Source organism: Agelaius phoeniceus, chromosome W, assembly GCF_051311805.1.
Source record: "Agelaius phoeniceus isolate bAgePho1 chromosome W, bAgePho1.hap1, whole genome shotgun sequence".
Classification (NCBI taxonomy): Eukaryota; Metazoa; Chordata; class Aves; order Passeriformes; family Icteridae; genus Agelaius; species Agelaius phoeniceus.
The window spans coordinates 2727308-2750954 of record NC_135301.1 but is presented as its reverse complement, the minus strand read 5'-3'; the positions used below and the strand labels follow the sequence as shown (position 1 = coordinate 2750954).

At 31.1% G+C, this 23647-nt stretch overlaps 1 protein-coding gene across 1 annotated transcript in view; it reads right to left on the bottom strand.

Moving 5' to 3' along the window:
* The window catches only part of LOC143696577 (transcription factor 4-like), a 132875-nt gene that overhangs the window by 18586 nt on the left and 90642 nt on the right, over positions 1–23647 (bottom strand). Inside the window, exons 6-8 of the mRNA XM_077193151.1 lie at positions 16080–16144; positions 9393–9519; positions 5159–5212 (exon numbers count right to left, since the gene is read on the bottom strand). Of these exons, the coding sequence (XP_077049266.1) occupies positions 5159–5212; positions 9393–9519; positions 16080–16144 (246 nt within the window). The remainder of the gene's footprint in view (positions 1–5158; positions 5213–9392; positions 9520–16079; positions 16145–23647) is intronic.

Below are 23647 nucleotides of genomic sequence, written 5' to 3'. Positions count from 1 at the left end.
CAAACCCCTATAAAAAAACCCAATCAAACCCCAAAAACCCCTATAAAAACCCCATTAAAACCCCATAAAACCCATTAAAATCCTATAAAAACCCTATAAAAATCCCATTAAAACCCCATAAACCCCATTAAAAACCCCATAAAAACCCCATTAAAACCCCCATAAAACCCCTATAAAATCCCTATAAAAACCCCATAAAAATTCCCATTACAACCCTATAAAATCCCATAAAACCCCCATTAAACCCCTATAAAAACCCCCATAAAAACCCCCAAATACCCCATTAAGTTCCTATAAATTCCCATTAAAAATTCCCCATAAAATCCCATTAAAACCCCATAAAACCCCATAAACCCCATTAAACCCTATTAAAACCACATTAAAATCCTATAAATCCCATATAAACCCTATAAAACCATTAAAACCCCTATAAAAATCCTCCAAATAGCCCATTAAAACCCATAAAACCCCATCAAACCCTATAAAAATCCCATTAAAACCCCATAAAAACCCCCATTAAAACCCATTAAAAACCCCATAAAAACCCCACAAAAACCCCCATTAAAAACCCCATAAAATCCCATATCAACCCTATAAAATCCCCATTAAAACCCCTGTAAAAATCCCATAAAAACCCATCAAAATCCTATTAAAAACCCCATAAAACCCTGATAAAACCCCTAGAAAAACCCCACAAAAACCCTATTCAAAATCCTATAAAAATCCCATTAAAATCCCATAAAACCCCCCAAACACCCCACAAACCCCATAAACCCCCATCAAACCCCTATAAAAACCCCATAAACCCCATAAAAACCCCATAAAATCCCATTAAAATCCTATAAAAATCCCATTAAAACCCCATTAAACCTCCTATAAACCCCATTAAAATCCCATTAAAAATCCCATAAAACCCCATAAAAATACCTATAAAACCCTATAAAAAATCCCCCAAAAATCCCATAAAAATCTCCCAAAAATCCCATATAAACCCCATAAAAACCCCTATAAAAACCCCATAAACCCCAGAAAAACCCCTATAAAAACCCCATAAATCCATTAAAACCCCATTAAAACCCCATAAACCCCATAAAATCCTATAAAACTTAAAACCCACTAAAAACCCCATTAAAACCCCCCAAAATCCCTTAAGATCCCATTAAAAACCCCATAAAAACCCCATTAAACCCCCTTTAAAACCCATTAAAAACCCCCAACCCCATAAATCCCATAAAACCCCATCAAACCCCCACCCAAAAACCCCATAAAACCCTATAAAAATCCCCCAAAAATCCCATAAAAATCTCCCAAAAATCCCCAAAAAATCCCATTAAAATCCCATTAAAATCCCATATAAACCTATAAAACCCCATTAAAACCCATTAAAAACCCCACAAAACCCCTAAAAACCCTATAAAAACCCCATAAACCCCATAAAAACCCCTATAAAAAAACCCCATAAACCCCAAAAACCCCTATAAAAAAAACCCATAAACCCCCAAAAACCCCTATAAAAAAACCCCATAAAAACCCCATTAAAACCCCATAAAACCCTATAAAAACTCCACAAAAACCCCATAAAACCCCATTACAACCCTATAAAACCCCATAAAAATTCCCCAAAAAATCCCCAAAAGCCCCATTAAAACCCCGTAAAACCCCTATAAAAACCACCATAAAACCCCATTAAAACCCCATAAAAACCCCTATAAAAAAAACCCATAAAACAACCCATAAAACCCCATTAAAACCCCATTAAAAACCCCATTAAAACCCCCAAAACCCCATAAAACCCTATGAAACCCCATTAAAAACCCCATATCAACCCTATAAAAACTCCACTAAAACCCCTGTAAAAATCCATAAAAACCCATCAAAATCCTATTAAAAACCCCACAAAAACCCTATAAATCCTATTCAAAATCCCATTAAAATCCCATAAAAACCCCATAAAACCCCATAAAAAGCCCCCATTAAATCCCCTTAGAGATCCCATTAAAACCCCATAAAACCCCATTAAAAACCCCATAAAACCCCTATAAAACCCCATTAAAACCCCCTAAAAAAACCCCAAAAATCCATAAAATTCCCATTAAAACCCCTATAAAACCCCCCAAAACCCATAAAAATCCCATTAAAACCCCAAACCTCATAAAACCCCTATAAAACCCCTATAAAAACCCATAAAAACCCATAAAACCCCATAAAACCCCACAAAAACCCCCAAAAAATCCCATAAGATCCCATTAAAACCCCTTAAACCCCATAAAACCCCATAAACCCTATAAATCCCATATAAACCCATAAACCCCATAAACCCCACAAGAACCCATAAAACCCTATAAAAACCCCATTAAAATCCCCTAAAAATTCCCCAAAAAAACCCTATAAACCCCATAAACCCCCATTAAAACCCCCATTAAAACCCCCATAAATCCATAACCCTAAAAACCCCATAAACCCCCATTAAATCCCATAAACTCCTATAAATTCCCATTAAAACCATAAAATCCTATAAAAACCCCATAAAAACCCCACAAAAGCCCCACAAAAACCCCACAAAAACCCCACAAAAACCCCATCAAACCCCTATAAAAACCCCATTAAACCCTATAAAAACCCCATAAAAACCCCAAAAAACCCCATCAAACCCCTATAAAAACCCATTAAACCCTATAAAAACCCATAAAAACCCCATAAAACCCCACAAACCCCTATAAAAACCCCATAAAACCCCAAAAACCCCTATAAAACCCTATAAAAATTCCCCAAAAATCCCCTAAAAGCCCTTAAAACCCTATAAAAACCCATTAAAACCCTATAAAAACCCATAAAACCCTATAAAAATCCTATAAAAATCCCATAAAACCATCTTAAAAATCCTATAAAAACCCTATAAAAACCCCTATAAAACCCCCATTAAAACCCTATTAAAACCCCATAAACCCCCATTAAATCATAAAAACCCCATAAAAAAACCTCATTAAAACCCCATTAAAACCCTATCAAACCCTATTAAAACCCATAAAAACCCTATAAAAACCCCATCAAACCCCTATAAAAAAACCCCATAAAACCCCAAAAACCCTATAAAAAAACCCCATAAAACCCCACAAACCCCATAAAAACCCATTAAAACCCTATAAAAACCCCACAAAAACCCCATAAACCCCCATTAAAACCCCATAAAAACCCCATAAAACCCTATGAAACCCCCATTAAAAACCCCATATCAACCCTATAAAAACTCCATTAAAACCCTTGTAAAAATCCCATAAAAACCCATCAAAATCCTATTAAAAACCCCACAAAAACCCTATAAAATCCTATTCAAAATCCCATTAAAATCCCATTAAAAACCCCATAAACCCCATAAAAAGCCCCATTAAATCCCCTTAAAATCCCATTAAAAACCCCATAAAACCCCATTAAAACCCCTATAAAAACCCCATTAAAACCCCATAAAAAAACCTCATTAAAACCCTATCAAACCCTATTAAAACCCCATAAAAACCCACAAAACCCCTATAAAAACCCCATTAAAACCCCTATAAAACCCTATAAAAACCCCATTAAAACCCCCCAAAAACCCCATTAAAAACCCCATTAAAAACCCCATAAAAACCCCATAAAAAAACCTCATCAAAACCCTATCAAACCCTATTAAAACCCCCTATAAACCCCCATTAAAAACCCCATAAAATCCCATATAAACCCCTATAAAAAACCCCATAAAACCCCATTAAACCCCATTAAAACCCCCATAAAACCCCCAAACACCCCACAAACCCCATAAAATCCCATATAAACCCCACAAAACCCCATAAAACCCTATAAAAACCCCATAAAAACCCCCAAATATCCCATTAAGTTCCTATAAATTCCCATTAAAAATCCCCATAAACCCCCATTAAAACCCATTAAAACCCCCATAAAACCCCCCAAACACCCCCAAACCCCATAAATCCCATTAAAACCCCATTAAAACCCCATAAAACCCTATAAAAACCCATAAACCCCCATTAAAACCCCATAAAATCCATATAAACCCTATAAAAACCCCATTAAAACCCCCATAAAATCCCATATAAACCCCATAAAAACCCCATTAAAACCCTATAAAAACCCCACAAACCCCATAAAACCCTATAAAAACCCCATTAAAACCCCATAAAAACCCCATAAAACCCCATTAAAAAACCCCATTAAAACCCCATAAAATCCCATAAAACCCCATAAAACTCCATAAAACCCCAAAAACCCCTATAAAACCCTATAAAAATTCCCCAAAAATCCCATTAAAACCCCATAAATCCCTATAAAAACCCCATTAAAATCTCATTAAAACCCTATAAAAAATCCCCAAAAATCCACAAAAATCTCCCAAAAATCCCATATAAACCCTATAAAAATCCCATAAACCCCATTAAAACCCCTATAAAAACCCCTATAAAACCCCCACAAAACCCCCATTAAAACCCATTAAAAACCCTATAAAACCCCATAAAAACCCCTATAAACCCCCATTAAAACCCCATAAAATCCTATAAAAACCCAATCAAAATCCCATGAAACCCTATAAAAACCCCATTAAAACCCCTATAAAACCCCATCAAACCCCATTAAAACCCCTGTAAAAACCCCATAAACCCCAGAAAACCCCTATAAAACCCCTTTAAGATCCCATTAAAACCCCATTAAACCCCCAAAAATCCATAAAAATTCCCATTAAAACCCCATTAAACCCCTATAAAAACCCCATAAAACCCCTATAAAAACCCCATTAAACCCCCTATAAACCCCCATTAAAACCCCCCACAAAACCCCATTAAAAACCCCATTAAAAACCCCATTAAAACCCCATAAAAACCCCATCAAACCCCTATAAAAAAACCCCATAAAACCCCATTAAAAACCCATAAAAACCCCCACAAAACCCCATTAAAAACCCCATAAACACCCTTATAAAAACCCCACAAAAACCCCATAAAACTCCATAAAAACCCCTATAAACCCCCATTAAAACCCATTAAAAACCCCCCAAACACCCCATAAACCCCATAAAATCCCATATAAACCCCACAAAATCCCATATAAACCCCATAAAACCCCACAAAATCCTATAAAAACCCCACAAAAACCCCATAAATCCCCGCACTCACGGAGGACGGCAGCCCCGGGGGCACCTTCCGCACTTTCTTTGTCTGAACTTCTGGAAGGAACGGACACGGGGGATTAGGAACTGAAATCTGTGGGGTTTTTGTAGGGTTTTTTATAGGGTTTTTGTAGGGTTTTTATAGGGTTGGGGGATTTGATGGGGTTTGATGGGGTTTTGATGGGGTTTGATGGGGTTTTAATGGGGTTTAATGGGGTTTTAAGGGGTTTTAATGGGGTTGTATGGGGATTATATGGGGATTGATGGGAGGGTTTTTATAGGGTTTTTATGGGGTTTGATGGGAGGGTTTTTATGGGGTTTTAATGGGGTTTTTATAGGGGTTTTATAGGGTTGGGGGGAGTTTAATGGGGTTTTGTAGGGTTTGATGGGGTTTTGATGGGGTTTGATGGGGTTTAATGGGGTTTGATGGGGTTTTTATGGGGTTTTTGTAGGGTTTTAATGGGGTTTTATAGGGTTGGGGGGATTTGATGGGGTTTTTATAGGGTTTGATGGGGTTTAATGGGGTTTTAAGGGGTTTTAATGGGGTTGTATGGGGATTATATGGGGATTGATAGGAGGGTTTTTATGGGGTTTTTGTAGGGTTTGATGGGGTTTTAATGGGGTTTTAATGGGGTTTTTATAGGGGTTTTATAGGGTTGGGGGAGTTTAATGGGATTTGTAGGGTTTTATGGGGTTTTAATGGGGTTTTAATGGGATTTGATGGGGTTTTAATGGGGTTTTATGGGGATTGTTGGGGGGATTTTAATGGGGTTTTATGGGGTTTTATAGGGGTTTAATGGGCTTCAATGGGTTTTAATGGGGTTTTTGTAGGGTTGGGGGGATTTTAATGGGGTTTAAGGGGGTTTTAATGGGGTTTGATGGGGTTTTAATGGGGTTTGATGGGGTTTGATGGGGTTTGATGGGGGTTTAATGGGGTTTGATGGGGTTTTAATGGGGTTTAATGGGGTTTTAATGGGGTTTGATGGGATTTTGATGGGGTTTTAATGGGGTTTAATGGGGTTTTATGGGATTTTAATGGGATTTTATGGGGTTTGATGGGGTTTTAATGGGGTTTGATGGGGTTTTAATGGGGTCTTATGGGGTTTTAATGGGGTTTTTATGGGGTTTTAATGGGGTTTAATGGGGTTTAATGGGGTTTTAATGGGGTTGTATGGGGATTATATGGGGATTGATGGGAGGGTTTTTATGGGGTTTTTGTAGGGTTTGATGGGGTTTTGTAGGGGTTTTGTAGGGTTTTTGTAGGGTTGGGGGGATTTTAATGGGGTTTTTATTGGGTTTTTATGGGGTTTTAATGGGGTTTAATGGGGTTTTATGGGATTTTAATGGGGTTTAATGGGGTTTTAATGGGGTTTGATGGGGTTTTAATGGGGTTTAATGGGGTTTGATGGGGTTTTAATGGAGTTTAATGGGATTTTAATGGGATTTTATGGGGTTTGATGGGGTTTTGATGGGGTTTTAATGGGGTCTTATGGGGTTTTAATGGGGTTTTTATGGGGTTTTAATGGGGTTTGATGGGGTTTGATGGGGTTTTAATGGGGTTTGATGGGGTTTTTATGGGGTTTTAATGGGGTTTAATGGGGTTTTAATGGGGTTTAATGGGGTTTGATGGGGTTTTAATGGAGTTTAATGGGATTTTAATGGGATTTTATGGGGTTTGATGGGGTTTTGATGGGGTTTTAATGGGGTCTTATGGGGTTTTAATGGGGTTTTTATGGGGTTTTAATGGGGTTTGATGGGGTTTGATGGGGTTTTAATGGGGTTTGATGGGGTTTTTATGGGGTTTTAATGGGGTTTGATGGGGTTTTAATGGGGTTTTAATGGGGTTGTATGGGGATTATATGGGGATTGATGGAAGGGTTTTTATGGGGTTTTTATAGGGTTTAATGGGGTTTAATGGGGTTTTAATGGGATTTGATGGGGTTTTAATGGGGTTTGATGGGGATTTGGGGGGATTTTAATGGGGTTGTATGGGATTTTTGGGGGGGTTTTTATGGGGTTTTGTAGGGTTTTTGTGGGGTTTTTGTAGGGTTGGGGGGATTTTAATGGGGATTTTAAGGGGTTTTAATGGGGTTTGATGGGGTTTTATGGGGTTTAATGGGGTTTTATGGGGCTTTTATGGGGTTTTAATGGGGTTTTTATAGGGGTTTTATAGGGTTGGGGGAGTTTAATGGGGTTTTTGTAGGGTTTTAAGGGGTTTTAATGGGGTTGTATGGGGATTATATGGGGATTGATGGGAGGGTTTTTATGGGGTTTTTATAGGGTTTTAATGGGGTTTGATGGGAGGGTTTTTATAGGGTTTTAATGGGGGTTTTTATAGGGTTTAATGGGGTTTTAATGGGGTTTTATGGGGTTTTAATGGGGTTTTATGGGGATTGTTGGGGGGATTTTTATGGGGTTTTAATGGGGTTTTATAGGGGTTTAATGGGGTTTGATGGGGTTTTAATGGGGTTTTAATGAGGTTTTAATGGGGTTTGATGGGGATTTGGGGGGATTTTAATGGGATTGTATGGGATTTTTGGGGGGGGTTTATGGGGTTTTTATAGGGTTGGGGGGATTTTAATGGGGATTTTATGGGGTTTTAATGGGGTTTAATGGGGTTTTATAGGGTTTTTGTAGGGTTTGATGGGGTTGGGGGGATTTGATGGGGTTTTTATAGGGTTTGATGGGGTTTTAACGGGGTTTGATGGGGTTTAATGGGGTTTTTATAGGGTTTTAATGGGGTTTTATGGGAGTTTGGGGGGATTTTAATGGGGTTTTATGGGGTTTTAATGGGATTGTATGGGGATTATATGGGGATTGTTGGGGGGATTTTTATAGGACTTTTATAGGATTTTAATGTGGTTTTTATGGGGTTTTAATGGGGTTTTTATAGGGGTTTTATAGGGTTGGGGGGAGTTTAATGGGGTTTTTATAGGGTTTGATGGGGTTTGGAGGGATTTTAATGGGGTTTGATGGGGATTTTTATAGGAGTTTAATGGGGTTTTTGTAGGGTTTTTGTAGGGTTTTTGTAGGGTTGGGGGGATTTGATGGGGTTTGATGGGGTTTTAATGGGGTTGTATGGGGTTTTATGGAGTTTTTGTAGGGTTTTATGGGCTTTTAATGGGGTTTTTTATAGGATTTTAATGGGGTTTTATGGGGTTTTTATAGGGGTTTTGTAGGGTTTTATGGGGGTTTGATGGGGTTTTGATGGGGTTTGATGGGGTTTTAATGGGGTTTGATGGGGTTTTATAGGGTTTTTGTAGGGTTTTTGTAGGGTTGGGGGGATTTTATGGGGTTTTTGTGGGGTTTTAATGGGGTTTTTGTAGGGTTGGGGGGATTTTAATGGGGTTTTATAGGGTTGGGGGAATTTGATGGGGTTTTAATGGGGTTTGATGGGGTTTTAATGGGGTTTGATGGGGTTTGATGGGGATTGTTGGGGGGATTTTTATGGGGTTTTATAGGGTTGGGGGCATTTTAATGGGGTTTTAATGGGGTTTTTATAGGGGTTTTATAGGGTTGGGGGGATATTAATGGGGTTTGATGGGGTTTTCATGGGGTTTGATGGGGTTTAATGGGGTTTTTATGGGGTTTTAATGGGATTTGGGGGGATTTTAATGGGGTTGTATGGAGATTTTTATAGGACTTTTAATGGGGTTTTATAGGGTTTTTATGGGGTTTTATGGGGTTTTTGTAGGGTTTTTATAGGGTTGGGGGGATTTTATAGGGATTTTTATGGGGTTATAATGGGATTTGGGGGGATTGTAATGGGGATTTTATGGGGATTCTTTGGGGGGGTTTTGGGGATTTTTTTGGGAATTTTTATAGGAATTTTTAGGATTTTTATAGGGTTTTGATGGGGTTTTATGGGGTTTTAATGGGGTTTTATGGGGATTGTTGGGGGTATTTTAATGGGGTTTTAATGGGATTTTAAGGGGATTTTGGGGAGGTTTTATGGGGATGTTTTGGGGATTTTATGGGTTTTTATAGGATTTTTTTGGGATTTTTGGGGGATTTTTTGGGGATTTTTTTGGGATTTTTGGGGATTTTTGGGGGGATTTTTTGGGGGGGTTTTGAGATTTTTTGGTTTTTTTGGGGGGGATTTTTGGGATTTCCGGGACTTCTATAGGATTTCCGGGATTTTTATGGGATTTCCAGGATTTCTGGGATTTCTGGATGGGATTTTGGGGGATTTTTATAGGATTTTTTTGGGATTTTGGGGTGTTTTGGGGTGACTCACCCATGGAGGAGCCGTGCAGGGGTCTCCGGCGGGCGCTGCCCCCGTACTGGTAGAACTGGGATCCCGGTTTGCTGGGGGACAGAGCCCCGGGTGTGGCCAGATCCAGCTCCCCTCCCAGCAGGCTCTGCTGTGGGGAATCACATTTAATCCTAATCCTAATCCTAATCCTGGTCTTAATCCTAATTCTGATCCTGGTCCTGATCGTGATCCTAATTCTGACCCCAATCCATGGCCAGATCCAGCTCCCCTCCCAGCAGGCTCTGCTGTGGGGAATCACATTTAATCCTAATCCTAATCCTGATCCTGGTCCTAATCCTAATTCTGGTCCTAATCCTGATCCTGGTCCTGATCGTGATCCTAATCCTGACCCCAATCCATGGCCAGATCCAGCTCCCCTCCCAGCAGGCTCTGCTGTGGGCAATGGGATTTGATCCTAATCCTAATCCTAATCCTGGTCTTAATCCTGATTCTGACCCAAATCCATGGCCAGATCCAGCTCCCCTCCCAGCAGGCTCTGCTGTGGGGAAAGGGATTTAATCCTAATCCTGATCCTGGTCTTAATCCTGATCCTGGTCCTGATCGTGATCCTAATTCTGACCCCAATCCATGGCCAGATCCAGCTCCCCTCCCAGCAGGCTCTGCTGTGGGGAAAGGGATTTAATCCTAATCCTGGTCCTAATCCTGGTCCTAATCCTAATTCCAGTCCTAATCCTGATCCTGGTCCTGATCGTGATCCTAATTCCAATCCCAATCCATGGCCAGATCCAGCTCCCCTCCCAGCAGGCTCTGCTGTGGGCAATGGGATTTAATCCTAATCCTAATCCTGATCCTAATTCTGGTCCTGATCCCAATCCCTGATCCTGATCCCAATCTCGATCCAAATCCCAATCCTGATCCCAATCCTGACTCCAACCCCAATCCTGACCCCATCCTGATCCCAATCCCAATCCCTGACCCCAATCCCAATCCTGATCCAAATCCCATCCCAATTCTATCCCAGTCCTAATCCTGATCCCAATCCTGACCCCAATTCCAACCCCAATCCCAACCCCAATCCTGACCCCAATCCTGATCCTGATCCCAATCCCAATCCCGACCCCAATCCCAATCCTGACCCTAACCCCAACCCAAATCCTGACCCCAATCCCAATCCTGATCCCAATCCCAATCCTGACCCCAATCCCAATCCTGACCCCAATCCCAATCCCTGATTCTGATCCCAGTCCTGATCCCAATCCTGATCCCAATCCCGATCCCTGATCCTGATCCCAATCCTGATCCCAATCCCAATCCTGATCCCAATCCCAATCCCGACCCCAATCCCATCCCAATCCTGACCCCAATCCCAATCTTGATCCAAATCCTGATCCTATTCCAATCTCATCCCAATCCCGACCCCAATCCAATCCCAATCCTGACCCTAATCCTGATCCCAATCTCATCCCAATCCCAATCCTGACCCCAATCCCAACCCCAACCCCAATCCCAATCCTGACCCCAAATCCTGATCCCAATCCCATCCCACCCCCGATCCCAACCCCAATCCCAATCCTGACCCCAATCCCAATCTTAATCCTGATCCTATCCCAATCCTATCGCAATCCCGAACCCAATCCCAGTCCTGATCCAGTCCCAATCCCAATCCTGACCCCAATCCCGATCCCAATCCCGATCCCAATCCTGACCCTAATCCTAATCCCTGATCCTGATCCCAATCCTGATCCTGAATCCTGATCCCAATCCTGACCCCAATCCTGATCCCAATCCCAATCCAACTCCAATCCCAAAACCCCAAAACTCAAAACCCAAAACCCCCAAAACTCCAACCCCAAAACCCCCAAACCCCAAAACTCCAATCCCCAAAACCCCAATCCCAAAACCCCAAAACTCAAAACCCCAAAACTCAAAACCCCAAAAACTCCAAATCCCCAAAAGTCCAAACCCCAAAAACCCCAAAACTCCAATCCCAAAACCCCAAAACCCAAAACCCCAAAACCCCAAAAACCCCAAAACTCCAAAATCCCAAAACCCCGAAACTCCAAACCCATAACCCCAAAACCCCAAAACTCCAATCCCAAAAATCCAAAAACCCCAAAACTCAAAACCCCAAAACTCCAATCCCAAAACCCCAAAACCCCAAAACTCCAATCCCAAAACCCCAAAACCCCAAAAACCCCAAAACTCAAAACCCCAAAGCTCCAATCCCAAAACCCCAAAACCCCAAAACTCCAATCCCAAAAACCCCAAAACTCCAATCCCAAAACCCCAAAACTCAAAACCCCAAAAACCCCAAAACTCCAATCCCAAAACCCCAAAACCCCAAAACAACCCCCAAAAAAACCCCAAAAACCCCAAAACCCCCAAAACCCCCAAACTCCAATCCCCAAAACCCCAAAACCCCAAAACCCCAAAAACCCCAAAACTCCAATCCCAAATCCCAAAAACCCCAAAACTCAAAACCCCAAAACCCCAAAACCCCAAAATCCCAAAACCCCAAAACTCCAATCCCAAAAATCCAAAAATCCAAAAACCCCAAAACCCCCAAAACTCAAAACCCAAAACCCCCAAAACCCCAAAACAACCCCCAAAAAACCCCCAAAAAATCCCAAAAAAATCCCCCAAAATCCCAAAAAAACCCCAAAAAATCCCCCAAAAATCCCAAAACTCAAATCCCCCAAATCCAAACACCAGATTTCAAACGCCCCCAAAAAACCCCAAAAAACCCCAAAAACCCCCAAAAAAATCCCAAAAAATCCCCCAAAAAATCTCCCAAAAAATCCCAAAAAACCCCAAAAAAACCCCCAAAAAAACCCCAAAAAATCCCCAAAAAACCCCAAAAAAATCCCAAAAAAATCCCAAAAAAATCCCAAAAAATTCCCAAAAAATCCAAAAAAATCCCAAAAAACCCAAAACTCAAATCCCCCAAATCCCAACACCAGATTTCAAACACCCCCAAAAAATCCCCAAAAAATCCCAAAAAATCCCAAAAAATCCCAAAAATCCCCAAAAAACCCCAAAAAATCCCAAAAAATCCCAAAAAACCCCAAAAAATCCCAAAAAATCCCCAAAAATCCCCAAAAAATCCCAAAAAATCCCCAAAAAATCCCCAAAAAAATCCCAAAAAACCCCAAAAAAACCCCAAAAAATCCCAAAAAATCCCCAAAAATCCCAAAAAACCCCCAAAAATCCCCCAAAAATAAAAAAAAAATCCAAAAAATCCCCAAAAAATCCCAAAAAATCCCAAAAAACCCCCAAAAATCCCAAAAAAATCCCCAAAAATCCCCAAAAAATCCCAAAAAATCCCCAAAAAATCCCAAAAAATCCCAAAAAATCCCCAAAAATCCCAAAAAAATCCCAAAAAATCCCAAAAAACCCCAATGGTTTTGCCCTTAATGGAAATTCTGAGCAGCTCAGAACAGGCATTCATATGCAAATGAGCGCGTATGCAAATGAGCTCATATGCAAATGAGCTGTTAATCAGGCTAATGAGGGTGGGGGTTTAACCCCTTCGGCACCGGGGAAAAAATCCCAAATATTTCCCCTAAAAAAGGCCCAAAAATTGTCCAAAAAAATCCCCAAAAATTCCAAAAAAATTCCGAAATTTTCTCCCAAAAATTCTCCAAAATTGTTCCAAAAAAATCCCAAAAAATTTTAAAAAACCGGAAAAAATCACCGAAAAATCCCCAAAAAATCCCCAAAAAATTCCCCCCAAAATCCCCCAAAAATCCCAAAAAATCAAAAAAAAATCCCCAAAAATTAAAAAAAAATTCCCAAATTTTCTCCACAAAATTGTCCCAAAAAATCCCCAAAAAAATCTCCCAGAAATCCCAAAGTTTCTCCCAAAAATTCCCCAAAATTCCCCCAAAAATAATCCCAAAAAAATCCCCAAAAATTAAAAAAAAAACCCAAAAAAACCCCCCAAAATTCCCCAAAAATCCCCAAAAAATCCAAAAAAATTCCCCAAAAAATCCCAAAAAAATCCCCGAAAAATCCCCAAAAAATTCCCCCCAAAATCCCCCAAAAATCCCAAAAAATCAAAAAAAAATCCCCAAAAATTAAAAAAAAAACTTCCAAAATTTTCTCCCCAAAATTGTCCCAAAAAATCCCCAAAAAATCCCAAAATTTCTCCCAAAAATTCTCCCAAAAATCCCCAAAAACTCCCCAAAAAATAAAAAAACATTGCCCAAAAATCGCAAATTTTCTCCCAAAAAATCCCCAAAATTCTCCCCAAAAAAATCCCAAAAAATCCCCCAAAAATCCCAAAATTTCTCCCAAAAATTCCCCAAAATTCCCCCCAAAATAATCCCCAAAAAATCCCCAAAAATTAAAAAAAACCCCAAAAAATCCCAAAAAATCCCCAAAAAATCCCCCAAAAATTCCCCCAAAATATCCCCAAAAATTAAAAAAAATCCCCAAAAATTCCCAAAAAATCCCCCAAAAATTCCCCCAAAGTTCTCCCAAAAATCCCAAAAAAATCCCCAAAAATTAAAAAAAAATCCCAAAAAATCCCCAAAAAAATCCAAAAAAATTCCCCCAAAATTCCCAAAAAATCAAAAAAAATTCCCCCAAAAATCCAAAAAAATTCCCCCAAAAATCCCAAAAAAATCCCCCAAAAATCCCCAAAAAATCCCAAAAAATCCCCAGAAATTCCTAAAATTCAAATCACAAAATCCCAAATTTTGGGGATTTTTTGGGGATTTTTTGGGGAATTTTTTTGATTTTTAGGGGAATTTTGGGGGAATTTTTGGGGGATTTTTTGGGATTTTTTGGGGATTTTTGGGGGGATTTTTGGGGGGATTTTTGGGGGATTTTTGGGATTTTTTGGGATTTTTGGGGATATTTTTGGGGATTTTGGGGGGATTTTTTTGAGATTTTTTGGGGATTTTATGGGGAATTTTTTGGGGATTTTTTGGGGATTTTTTGGGGGAATTTTTTCTGGATTTTTTAGGATTTTTTGGGATTTTGGGGGAATTTTTTGGGGATTTTTGGGGGATTTTTGGGGGATTTTTTGGGGATTTTTGGGGAAATTTTGGGGGAATTTTTTGGGGATTTTTTTAGGATTTTTTTGGATTTTTGGGGAAATTTTGGGGATTTTTTGGGGATTTTTTGGGGATTTTTGGGGATATTTTTTGGGGATATTTGGGGGATTTTTTTTGGCTATTTTAGGGATTTTTTTTTTAATTCTTGGGGATATTTTGGGGATTTTTTGGGGATTTTTTTGGCTTTTTTAGGGATTTTTTGTTTTAATTTGGGGGGGATTTTTTGGGATTTCTGGGGGATTTTTTTTGAATTTTTGGGGATATTTTTTGGGATTTTTTGGGGATTTTTTGGAGGAGTTTTTTGGCTTTTCTAGGGATTTTTGGGGATTTTTTGGGGATTTTTTGAGAATTTTTTGGGGATTTTTTTTAATTTTGGGGGGATTTTTTGGGGGATTTTTGGAGGAATTTTTTTGGCTTTTTTAGGGATTTTTTGGGGATTTTTTTTGAATTTTTGGCATTTTTTGGCTTTTTTAGGGATTTTTTGGGGATATTTTTGGGGATTTTTGGGGATTTTTTGGGGATTTTTTGGGGATTTTTTAGGGATTTTTTGGGGATTTTTTGGGGATTTTTTGAGATTTTTTTTTACTTTTGGGGGGGATTTTTTTTGAATTTTTGGGGATTTTTGGGGGATTTTTTGGGGATATTTTTGGGGATTTTTTGGGGATTTTTTTTGGGATATTTTTGGGATTTCTTGGGGATTTTTTTGGATTTTTTGGGGATTTTTTGGTATATTTTAGGGATATTTTTTGGGATATTTTTAGGGATTTATTTGGGATATTTTTGGGATTTTTTGGGATTTTTTGGGGATTTTTTGGGGAAATTTTTGGGATTTTTTTTTGAATTTTGGGGGGATTTTTTGGGGATTTTTTGGGGATTTTTTGGGATATTTGGAGGAATTTTTTTTGCTTTTTTAGGGATTTTTTGGGGAATTTTTTTGGCTTTTTTAGGGATTTTTTGGGGGATTTTTGGAGAGATTTTTTTTTGATTTTTGGGGATTTTTTGGGGATTTTTGGGGATTTTTTGGAGGAGTTTTTTGGCTTTTTTAGGGATTTTTTGGGATATTTTTTGGGGATTTTTTGGAATTTTTTTTTTAATTTTGGGGGATTTTTTGGGGATTTTTGGGGGAGTTTTGGAGGATTTTTTGGGGAAATTTTTGGGGATTTTTGGGGGGATTTTTTAGGGATTTTTTAGGGATTTTTTGGGGATATTTTTTTGGGATTTTTTGGGATTTTTTTAAATTTTGGGGAGGATTTTTTGGAAGAATTTTTTTGATTTTTAGGGGAATTTTTGGGGATATTTTTGAGGATTTTTTGGGATTTTTTGGGGATTTTTTGGGGATATTTTTGGGATTTTTGGAGGAATTTTTTTGGCTATTTTAGGGATTTTTTGGGGATATTTTTGGGGATTTTTTGGGATATTTTTGGGATTTTTTGGGGATTTTTTAGGGATTTTTTGGGGATATTTTAGGGATTTTTTGGGATTTTTTTTGAATTTTGGGGGGATTTTTTGGGGATTTTTTTGGCTTTTTTTGGGATTTTTTGGGGATTTTTTGGGGAATTTTTTGGGGATATTTTTGGGGATTTTTTAGGATATTTTTTGGGATTTTTTTGGGATATTTTTAAGGATATTTTTGGGATTTCCCCCTCACCTGGTGGCAGCCCTGGAGGTTGGAATCTCGAGCATAGGAGGAGTAGGAGCCTCGCTCTGTTTTACCTGAAAAACACCAAAAAAACCCCAAAAAATCAATTTAAAATCCCTTTTTTAAATAAAATATAAAATAAAAGTGAAATTTATAAATAAAATATAAAAAAAAATGAAATTTATAAATAAAATATAAAATAAAAAGTGAAATTTATAAATGAAATAGAAAATAAAAAATGAAATTTATAAATGAAATAGAAAATAAAAATGAAATTTAGAAATGAAATAGAAAATAAAAATGAAATTTATAAATGAAATAGAAAAAAAAAAATGAAATTTATAAATGAAATTTATAAAAAAAATATAAAATAAAAAATGAAATTTATAAATAAAATATAAAATAAAAAATGAAATTTATAAATGAAATATAAAATAAAAATGAAATTTATAAATGAAATATAAAATAAAAAATCCCATTTTTAAATGAAATAGAAAATAAAAAATGAAATTTAGAAATGAAATACAAAATAAAAAATGGAATTTAGAAATGAAATATAAAATAAAAAATCCCATTTATAAATGAAATATAAAATAAAAAATGAAATTTATAAATGAAATAGAAAATAAAAAAATCCCATTTTTAAATGAAATAGAAAATAAAAATGAAATTTATAAATAAAATATAAAATTAAAAATCCAATTTTTAAATGAAATAGAAAATAAGAAATGAAATATTCTCCAAATACAATAAATAAATCGAAAATATTAAAAAATATTTAATATTTATTCATTTAATTCATATTTTTTATTTTTTTTATTCATATAATTCAATATTATTCGATTATTATATCAGGAATAAATTAATATATGATAGGAATAGAATAAATGGGGTTGGAATTCAAAAAATTTAAAAATTAAAAATAAATTAATAAATAAAATGAAATAAAATAAAATAAAATAAAATAAAATGAAATAAAAAAAAATTAAATAAAATGAAATAAAATAAAATGAAATAAAATGAAATGAAATGAAATAAAATAAAATGAAATAAAATGAAATGAAAGAAAATAAAATAAAATGAAATAAAATTAAATAAAATTAAATTTAAAAAAATAAAATGAAATAAATGAAATAAAATGAAATAAAATAAAATGAAATGAAATGAAATGAAATGAAATAAAATGAAATATAATAAAATGAAAAGAAATGAAGAAAATAAAATAAAATGAAATAAAATAAAATAAATTAAAATAAAATAAAATAAAATAAAAGAAAAGAAAATAAAATGAAATAAAATAAAATGAAATAAAATGAAATAAAATAAAGTAAATTAAAATAAAATAAAATAAAATAAAGTGAAATGAAATAAAAAAATAAAATAAAATAAAATAAAATAAAATGAAATGAAATAAAATAAAATGAAAGGAAATAAAATGAAATAAAATGAAATAAAATAAAATGAAATATTTTCATTCTGGATCAGCTGGATCCGATTATTATTTATTATTTATTATTTATTATTTATTATTTATTATTCATTATTCATTATTCATTATTTATTTTACTTATTATTTATTATTTATTTTATTTATTATTTATCATTTATTTTATGTATTATTAATTATTTTAATTGAGAAATTATATTTATTATTTATTGTTTATTATTAATTAATTATTATTAAATATTATCAGGCTGGATCAGCTGGATCCGATTATTATTTATTATTTATTATTTATTATTTATTATTTATTATTATTTATGTATCATTTATTATTTATTATTTATCTTAATTAATTATATTTACTGTTTATTATTAATTAATTAATTTCTATTAATTATTATTCAATATTTTCATGCTGGATCAGCTGGATCCGATTATTATTTATTATTTATTCTATTTAATTTTTATTATTTATTTATTTGATGTCTTATTAATCCTTGGTATTAAGTAATTATATTTATTATTTATAGTTTATTATTAATTAATTATTATTAAATATTATCAGGCTGGATCAACTGGATCTGATAATTATTATTATTAATTATTAATTAATAAATATTAATTATTTACTATTTACTATTTACTATTCATTATTTACTATTTATTATTATTTATTTATACTTTATAATTTATTATTTATTATTTATCTTAATTAATTATATTTATTGTTTATTATTTATTAATTAATTTTTATTAATTATTATTAAATATTTTCATGCTGGATCAGCTGGATCCGATTATTATTTATTATTTATTATTCTATATTTATTATTTATTATTTATTTTTTATTTATTTTATGTCTTATTAATTCTTTTAATTAAGTAATTATATTTATTATGCATTGTTTATTATTAATTACTTATTATTAAACATTATCAGGCTGGATCAACTGGATCCGAATATTATTTATTATTTATTATTTATTATTTATTATTTATTATTTATTATTTATTATTTATTATTTATTATTCTTTATTCTTTATTCTTTATTTATCATTTATCATTTATCATTTATTATTTATTATTTCTCTTAATTAATTATATTTATTGGTTATCCTTTATTATTTATTAATTCTTATTTATTAATTATTATTAACTATTATCAGGCTGGATCAGCTGGATCCGATTATTTATTATTTATTATTTATTATTTATTATTTATTATTTATTATTCATTATTCATTATTTATCTAAATTAACTATATTTATTGGTTATCGTTTATTATTTATAAATTCTTATTTATTAATTATTATTAAAAATTTTCATTCTGGATCAACTGGATCCGATTATTATTTATTATTTATTTTATTTATTATTTATTATTTATTATTTATTATTTACTATTCATTATTATTTATGTATCATTTATTATTTATTATTTCTCTTAATTAATTATATTTACTGTTTATTATTAATTAATTAATTTCTATTAATTATTATTCAATATTATCAGGCTAGATCGGCTGGATCCGATTATTATTTATTATTTATTATATTTAATTTTTATTATTTATTTATTTTATGTCTTATTCATTCTTTGAATTAAGTAATTATATTTATTATTTATTGTTTATTATTAATTAATTATTATTAAATATTATCAGGCTGAATCAACTTGATCTGATAATTATTAATTAATAATTATTAATCATTTATTATTTATTATTTATTATTTACTATTTACTATTTATTATTTACTATTTTTTATTATTCATTTATCATTTATCATTTATTATATATCTTAATTGATTATATTTATTATTTATAGTTTATTATTTATAAATTATTGTTTATTGTTAATTAATTATTATTAAATATTATCAGGCTGGATCAGCTGCATCCGCTTATTATTTATTATTTATTATATTTAATTTTTATTATTTATTATTTTATGTCTTATTAATTCTTTTAATTAATTATATTTATTATCCATTGTTTATTATTAATTAATTATTATTAAACATTATCAGGCTGGATCAACTGGATCCGAATATTATTTATTATTTATTATCTATTATTTATTATCTATTATTTATTATTTATTATTTATTATTTACTATTCATTATTTATCTTAATTAATAATATTTATTGCTTATTATTTATTAATTAATTTTCATTAATTATTATTCAATATTATCAGGCTGGATCAGCTGGATCAGAATATTATTTATTATTTATTATTTATTTAATTTATTATTTATTTATTATTTATTATTTATTTATTTTATGTCTTATTAATTCTTTTAATTAAGTAATTATATTTATTATTTATTGTTTATTATTAATTAATTATTATTAAACATTATCAGGCTGGATCAACTGGATCAGAATAATATTAATTAATTATTATTAATAATTTATTATTTATTATTTATCATTCATTATTTATTATTTATCAATTATTAATTATATATTATTTATTAACTTTTAATTTTTATTTATTTATTTTTATTATTTGATTTATTAATTTTATTTATTGTTTATTGTTTATTATTTATTAATCATTATTAAATATTATCAGGCTGGATCCAATTATTATTAATATCCATATTCAAATGAATAAATGCATAAATTAATATTTAAATTAATTAATGCATTTTAATTAATTAATTAATTAATTAATTAAAATAATTAAATAAATGAATGAATTGGAATTAGATTCTTCTATTATTAATTAATGGCCACCACACCTGATAGAAATGAAAATGAAAATGAAAATAAAAATAAAAATAAAAAATAAAAATAAAATAAAAATAAAAATAAAAATAAAATAAAATAAAATAAATAATAATAATAATAATAATAATAATAATAATAATAATAATAATAATAATAATAATATCCAGGTTATATTCCTCAATATCAATATTTTTAATTAATGTTATTAATTAATTAATCCACATTCTAAAAATTAAATATTTTAATTAATCCATACTCTAAAATATAAATATTTTAATAAATATATAAATATTTAAATAAATTAAATATATTGAAAAATAAATATATAAATATTTACATATTTTAAAAAACGAATAAATTACAATAAATGAATGAATTTACATAAATTATTCCAATTATTAATTGATGGCCACCACCCCTTGCAATACACAGAATAATCCAGATTCTATTCCTACTTTTATTTCTAAGATATTTCTCATTTATTAATTATTAATTAATGCTATTAATTCGAATTTTAATGAGGATTGATGTGATTTATTGGAATTATTAATTAATTATTAATAATTTCAAGGTTCATCTTTGGATCCCTGAATCCCCAAATTTCTGGATCAAATTTTCCCTAAAAATCCCTAAAAATTCCCAAAAAATTCCTCCCAAAAAATCCCCAAAAAATCCCTAAAAAATCCCAAAAAAACTCTAAAAAATTCCCCCAAAAATTCCCAAAAATTCCCTAAAAAAATTCCCAAAAAATTCCCCAAAAAATCCTAAAAAAATTCCCAAAAAATCCCTTTAAAAACCAAAAATTCCCCCAAAAAATCCGTAAAAAATCCTAAATAATTCCCAAAAAATTCCTAAAAACATCCCCCAAAAAATTCCCTTAAAATCTCTAAAAATTCCCCTAAAATTCCCTAAAAATCCCTAAAAAAATCCCTTAAAATTCTCAAAAAATTCCCTAAAAAATCCCCCAAAAATCCCCAAAAAATCTTCAAAAAAATCCGTACAAAATCCCAAAAAAATCCCAAAGAAATCCCCAAAAAATCCTAAAAAAATCCCTAAAAAAACCCCCCAAAAATTCCTAAAAATTGTCTAAAAAATCCCCAAAAATTCCTTAAAAAATCCCTAAAAAAATCCGAAAAAATTCCCAAAAAATCCTAAAAATTTCCCTAAAAAATCCAAAAAAATCCCGAAAAATTCCCTAAAAAAATCCCTAAAAATCCCCAAAAATCCCTTTAAAAATCCCTAAAAAATCCCAAAAAAATCCCTAAAAATTCCCCCAAAAATTCCCAAAAAATTCCTAAAAAAATCCTAAAAATCCCAAAAAAATTCCAAAAAATTTCCCTAAAAAAATCCCCAAAAAATTCCCCAAAAATCCCGAAAAAAATCCCCAAAAATTCCTAAAAAAATCCCAAAAATCCCCCAAAAATTCCCAAAAAATTCCCTAAAAATTCCCCAAAAATTCCCTAAAAATCCCGAAAAAATCCCCAAAAATTCCCCAAAAATCCCATTAAAAATCCCCCAAAATTCCCCCAAAAAATTCCCTAAAAATCCCCAAAAATCCCCAAATTTTGGGGCTGGGATCCCTGAATTCCCAAATTTCTGGATTAATTTTTTTTATTTATTATTTATTAATAAATTGATTAAATAAATTTCTATTCCATATTAATATTTATTATTTATTACTCATTAATTTAAATTTATTATTAATAATTGCATTTTTAAATGATTATTATTTCTATTTGTTATTTATTAGTAAATTTAATAAATATATTTTGATTTCTATTAATATTTATTATTTATTACTAATTAATTTAAATTTATTAATTATAATTGCATTTATTATGGATTATTATTTCTATTTATTATTTATTAGTAATTTTATTAAATTTCTAATAATATTAATATTTATAATTTATTACTCATTAATTTAAATTTATTAATAATAATTGCATTTATTAATGATTATTATTTCTCTTTAACACTTTTATTTAATATTAATGATTTTAATTTATTACTCTATTAAAATTTATTAATATTTATTATTCATAATTATATTTATTACGGATATTTCTATTTATTATTTTTAATTACATTAATTAATTATATTTATTATTTATTATGGATATTTCTTAGTTATTAATATTTATTAATTATATTTATATTTTTTGTATTTATTAATTATATTTTTATTTATTATTTGGAATTTTATTTATTAATTCTATTGATATTTATTATTTGGAGTTTTATTTATTATTTCTATTTATTAATTATTATTTAGCGCTATTGATTGGTTTGTATTGATTATTTCTATTTGTATTAATTAACATTTATTATTTCTATTTATTCTTTCTATTTATTAATTCTAATAATAATAATTATTTAAAATTTTTTTTATTTTTCATTCATTATTAATATTGATTATGGTGAGTTATATTGATAATTCTATTTATTCTTTTTATTTATATTAATTATTATTAATTAATTATTATTTATTATTTATAATCTATTCTTTCTCTAGATTAATTATTTATTATTGATATTTATTGATCGCTTTGTATTTATTACTTATAATTCTATTTATTAATTATATTTATATTTATTATTAATCTTTATTGATTTATTTTATATTTATTATTTATGTTTATATTCATTAATATTTTATTAATATTTATTATTCATATTTATTGTTTATATATTGTATGTATTTATTAATTTCTATTAATTTATTAATTCTATTTATATTCATTATTTAGAATTTTATTCATTAATTTTTAATACATTTTTGGTTTTATTTATATTTATTATTTATATATATTAATAATTCTATTAATTATTCATTCTTTTTAATAATGATGTATTATTTATTATTTATTATTTATTTTTTTTAATTCTTTATTATTTCTGTTTGTCGAGCGCTTGATATTTATTATTTATAATTCTATTTATTAATGAGATTTAAATTTATTATTCCTATTGATTGATTGATAGATGCAATATATTATTATTATTATTATTATTATTATTATTATTATTATTATTATTATTATTATTATTTTGGTATTTATTATTTACACTAATTATTTTTAATTCTGTTTATTAATGATATTTTTATTTATTATTCCTATTGATTGATTGATAGATTCAATTTATATTTATCATTAATATTTATTTTTTATATATATATATTTATTATTTATATTTCTATTTATTATTTACACTAATTATTTATGATTCTATTTATTAATTATATTTATATTTATTATTCATATTGATTGATTGATAGATTCAATCTATATTATTATTAATTATTATTTATTATTGTTAATTATTATTTATTATTATATTTATTATTTATATTTGTGTTTATTATTTGCACTTATTATTTATGATTCTA